The 5,301-nt window shown below is 32.5% G+C and overlaps 1 protein-coding gene across 1 annotated transcript; it reads right to left on the bottom strand.

Annotated features, from left to right (window-relative positions):
* Positions 1–720: 720 nt before the first annotated feature.
* On the bottom strand, positions 721–3,097 carry LOC105107918 (exocyst complex component EXO70B1-like). The gene has a single exon (XM_011002011.1). It carries the CDS (start codon positions 2,768–2,770, stop codon positions 908–910), a length of 1,863 nt encoding a protein of 620 aa, XP_011000313.1. The 5' UTR covers positions 2,771–3,097; the 3' UTR covers positions 721–907.
* Positions 3,098–5,301: the final 2,204 nt, after the last annotated feature.

Here is a 5,301-nt window from a genome sequence, read left to right as displayed (position 1 = left end):
ATTTAAAATTTGGATAGTTTTGTGACCCAACTTTAATTGAAATAAGTTTTAAATGTAATTAGAATGAAAATAACTTAAAATAATGAAAAATTGAAAAACAAATCTTGGGGTTTTGAAAGATATTTTTGTTGGCCATAAAGGAATCAAATTGAAAAAAATTCAAATCAAAACATGAATATTGTTTTATTATGTCTACTTAGTATGTGTAAAATGTAAAAAGTGTATGGAAAAGAAATAGAAATTATTGTGTTTGAAATTGTAATGAAAAGTTAGTTAAACTATGTGTTAAGAATGTTTTAAAATTCTTGGGAATTATAAAGATTTTGTGTTATGTTAAAATATTATAATATATATATATATATATATATATAATAATGGAATTCCAGGAAGATGGGAACATGTGAAATTTTATCTCTAGATTGTAAAAATTGAATGAGTCAAAAAAAATATAAAGAAAATTCTACAGAAATTTTATATATAATAAAAAAAATTCTCTGTACTTTTAATGATAATACCATATAATATTTATATAGGTGACAGAAAATAAATTTTATTTGAACGTGAAGAGAATAAATAATAATTTTTAAATTTTTAAATCTTGTTTAAATATTGTATTAAACTTGTATTCATTCTTGTGCTCTATAAGGAGATGAGCTATATTTATATAAATTTCTTTACAGATAAGTGTCTTAAAAAATATTTAAATTTTATAATATTTTATATAAATATCTAAATTAAATAATAATTTCTGTCAAAGCGTATCTTTACAATCTCACAAACGGCCAACAGTTTGAAGTAGTCAAAAATCTATCCACGCATCTTTGAAAAACAAAATATGTTCACAAGAACCACGAGCTCAATAGGTTCCCTTAGGCCAGAACGGCTGACAATAGGAATGGGCGGCCCCTCAATGACTTCGGCCGCCTCGAGAGTGACTCGGAGACGAGGAAATTGAAGACAGCGAGGAAGATGACGAAAGATGACTGCTTGAACCTCCAGTCCCAAAAAGCAAATCGGACAAGTAATTCTCTAAGTCATCCGGGGCAAATCTGACAATCCCTTCCTTCTTTTCCACCACTTGCCGATACTTCTCATAAAATTCCCTGTATGCCGGGACAAGCTTTCTGGCTACCGAAAGTTTGATCTGGTCTCTCAATTTGGAATCGGAAACAACCCACGAAGCTTGTTTGTTATAGGCCTCTTCAAAAGAAGAATTAAAACTCTTAAAACACTCAGTGACTTGTTGGGTTGTCATCTGGTTATCATTAATATCCGGTAGTGTAGCAAACACTTTGCTCCAGCCCATGCGTTCATAATTTGATACATATTGCCGTACCCTTGCCTCATGCTTCTCTATCCATTCATCACCATGAAGAAATTTTAGGTTGGATTTCTGGACTTTATTTACCACGTATTGAAGATTGTTTGCGAGGAATAGATACGAGAGAGCCGCATCTTTGTATATCGCAGCTCCGCCATCGAGTTTGCATAGCATAACAAGAATCAGCCAGGCTAATCTTGTTGATATTGCGGAGTTAACTGGGCCGTCATCGGAGAAGGGGCTACCGAAGTAAGCTTCTGGTAATGAAGATAGAACTGGTAGAGGCCAGTCAGCTAGGATGTCCGCAAGTATGCCACTGTAGTCAGTGAGGAAAGTGACGTAGTTCATTACGTATCGTGTCAGGGGATGAACGCCACCACCTGGGACTGCTGCTTTTGAGTGGACTTTTGAGATTGCAGACTCGAATTCTGTTAGAATTGCGCGGACTGCCTCCCCGAGCTTGATCAGTGAATTAATGGCTTGTTGTTTGACGGCTGAGGTTGATTCTAAATCAAAGATGGACTCGATTTCAGGCCAGAGATCCGCGATTGCTTCGTAGAGGTCGAGTGTGCGGAACATTCTCTCCGGAGCTTTCTTGCATTTGGCTACGTTTTCAGGGAAAACAAAGAGAGACAAGGCACCTTCTCTTGTTATATCCGCAAAGCAGGACTCTCTCATTGCAGGAGAAGAAGAAAAAACCTGGTCACAAAGAATTCTCTCGCCGTAGAACAGAGTTTTGACTGCAACCTTGACTGCATTTAACCAGGTCTTGATTTTAACTTCCAGAACCTCCCAATCCATCTTTTGAATTTGTGCGAAACTCAACCTGCTATCAACGTTCAGATGATACAAGGCCTCATCAACAATCGATTTTCGAATGTTCTTGTATATCTTGATACATTCTTTTCCATAACCAGCAGAAATCATGCATTCTGAAATCGCCTTCAAATCTTCCATGGCAGACATGGAAACGCGCTCTACTTCAGATATGGAATCTTCTCCGGCTCTAGATTCCTCCTCGTCCTCAGACTCATCCTCGAATTCAGAAAAGCTTGATCTTGACGCTCTGGAAACAGATTCAGGGTCAAGATGCTGCCTGTTGGACTTCAAGATGATGTAAAACTCCCTCTCGAGTCTCTTTATGGCATTTTGCATGAGACCTTGAGCGAGAACCAGATTTTCTGAGGTGGGTTCATGGGAGATGTAATATTGCATGGCTGCTTGGAGGTCTTTGATGGAGTTAAGGTACTGTTTGGCTTCATACCGGTTATCAGCTGCGAAGAGATTGGTGATGTTACAATAGAGGCTGGAGGAATCGGGGGAGACATCCCATTTAGAAATGAGCGCTTGTGCAATCTCCATTTTTTCTTCCATTAATGTATCGGAGAATGTATGGCGATGGTGTGGTGATGGATTAGGTGAGGTTGAAGGTGATTGTCTGTGCAGCATAGTACCTTTTCTTGCATGCAAGGTATATTTATATATACATATACCAATCAGTTGAGACTCTGTCTGAGAAGAAAGAGCAAGAGATGAGATCAAAAAGGGTTGCTTGTGGAGTTGACAGACAGCAGAATCTTGAGATAAGTTTTGATTTCTTACAGATACATGAGCGAAGAGACATTTATAGCGAGGGTAGAGTGTTAGGAGCCAAGGAAAGAGATGGGATGGAAGGATTTGTTGGAATGCGTCTCCGGGTCCACGCGGTATGAGTTTGTCTGTTTTTGAATGCCCTTTCACATGGAAAGCTTGTATGTACCATTCGTTGAAAAGATATCATACTTCCTACGTCACCAATAAGAGAAGCTCGACTCCACTGTTAAAAATGAAAGTGCCTAGAAACTCCAGCACCAGGCCGCAGAAAATAGTCTCCTTAGTTTTTTAAAATATAAAAGAAACTTATTAAAATTAAATACATAGATATAAAGTAATATTTATTAATTATCACTCCTTCAAACGGCCATGATGCCCAGTCTCTAGTCAGGTTTTAGTGTGGAAGGTTATTGACCCTGTATCAATATGAAACCACAGAATTAGAAACTAGCCATTCCTCAAAAATAGTAACTCTCTAGCAGTAGTATAGGTTGTAACCGGCTAACCGGTTTCTCGGGCAGTTTCGGTTTCTAGATTAAAATTAATTGCTCTCTTTGTCGAATAAATTCTGGGGTTATAAGTTGGTCTGGAGGAAAGTTTTCAAGTGTACTAATTGTTAATTAATGATTAGTTAATGTAAGTCACCTTCATTTTCTGTTTTGTGATGGCAGATCTTGGGGTTTTGAAAACTCATTGGCTTAATTAAGAGATAAACTCCTGCCGACCAGATAAAGTTTTGTCTGTAGTTAAAGACCAATCATTTCTTACAGGGACCCATTGCAACGACGAGTTTCAATCTGTGGTCCATTGTGAAATCCAATAACACTCCAATTTTATTTTGTATTGCATTCATATATATATATATATATATATATATATGAATGGGGTTTGTTAAAATTTGGATTTTTTTTTGTTTAACTTTTTTATATTTTTGAATTATTTAAATGTGCTATATAAAAAATAATTTTAAAAAATAAAAATATATTATTTTAATATATTTTTAAATTAAAAATATTTTAAAATATAATTATTATTACACTCACAAACACCACAAAACAACTTTAAAGCATTACAAGATTATTTGTTGTGATGTGAGCGAATAGTTTTTATTTTTGTATTTTAAGGTATTTTTATTAAAAAATAAAATAATATGTTTTTTTATTTATAAAGATTTATTTTTATTTCTTTTTTAATACAAAAATTTATTTTAAATTGGTTTTAATTAAAGATGTATTTTTAAATTATTTTTAAAAAATTATAACTAATTTTTTTTAAAAAAAATTATAATCCTAAAAACTATCACAGTACAAAACATGGTATACAAAACTTATTTATAATGATAGATATTTTGTTAGCCGCTGAGCAGCTGCTAACAAAATAGATGTCTTTAAAAATGTTTATTTTAGTGGCAATTCTGCTCCTTTTGCCGGTAATATCATCAGCAATGGAGGAAATATTACAGCTGCAGATTTAAGGTTGCTTCTAAATCAATTTTGAATAGTTTTGACGATTATATTTTGAGGCTAATTGTTTTGCGACATGGAGGCTGATAAATTAGCTGCCACATGGACATTATAAACAGTTGTCTGAAACGTAATTGTAGTTATTTTTAAAAATATTTTTTAATTAAAATATATTAAAATAATATTTTTTATTTTTAAAAAATTATTTTTAATATTAATATATGATCTAAAAATATTAAAAAATATATTAATTTAAAATAAAAAAAATTATTTTTTAAAAATTATTTTTAAAATACAAAAATAATGAGAACTCTTTCTAGAAGGACGTGGAAAACCACTTCAAAAAGTAAACTCATTCCAAGGCTGAAATCGGCAGGAATACCGTGCTGGAGCATGGATGTAACGTGATCTTCCAAAATGTTTTAGAATATAATATTAGTTGTTTTTTTTAATTTATTTTTGATATAAAATATTAAAATAATTTAAAAATATATAAAAAATAAATTGAAATTAAAAAAATTAAAATTTGACCAAACTATTTTTAAGGTTTGGACTGCAATCCCGAGATGAGGCTTAAACGAGGAGATGGTGTACGAGGAAGTTCCAGTCCAGAGGTGAATGCCACTGGGCTAGTGTGAAAAGGGTCGCCTAGTACCCAGGGGCACACGTGGGTCTATCAGTGTTCATAGCTTGAAGTCGGTTTTGTATTTTAAAAAATTTAAAATTTTTATTTATTTAAAATTAATATTTTTTTAATATTTTAAAATTATTTTCATATACTAATATTAAAATTAATTTTTTTTAAAAAAGAGTATTTTAATATATTTTTGAGTAAAAATTATTTTAAAAAATAACTCCAACCATATTTTTATGATTTATAAAAATATTTGATTTATAAAAAATAATTTGATATGAAATTTATTT

This window comes from Populus euphratica, unplaced genomic scaffold, assembly GCF_000495115.2.
Source record: "Populus euphratica unplaced genomic scaffold, PopEup_1.0 scaffold175.1, whole genome shotgun sequence".
NCBI classification, from domain to species: Eukaryota; Viridiplantae; Streptophyta; class Magnoliopsida; order Malpighiales; family Salicaceae; genus Populus; species Populus euphratica.
The sequence above is the reverse complement of the archived record's forward strand: the minus strand, read 5'-3'. Positions and strand labels throughout refer to the sequence as shown.

Coding starts and splice junctions, on each gene's coding strand:
- LOC105107918 (XM_011002011.1), bottom strand. CDS start 2,770: ATGCTGCACAGACAATCACCTTCAACCTCACCTAATCCATCACCACAC.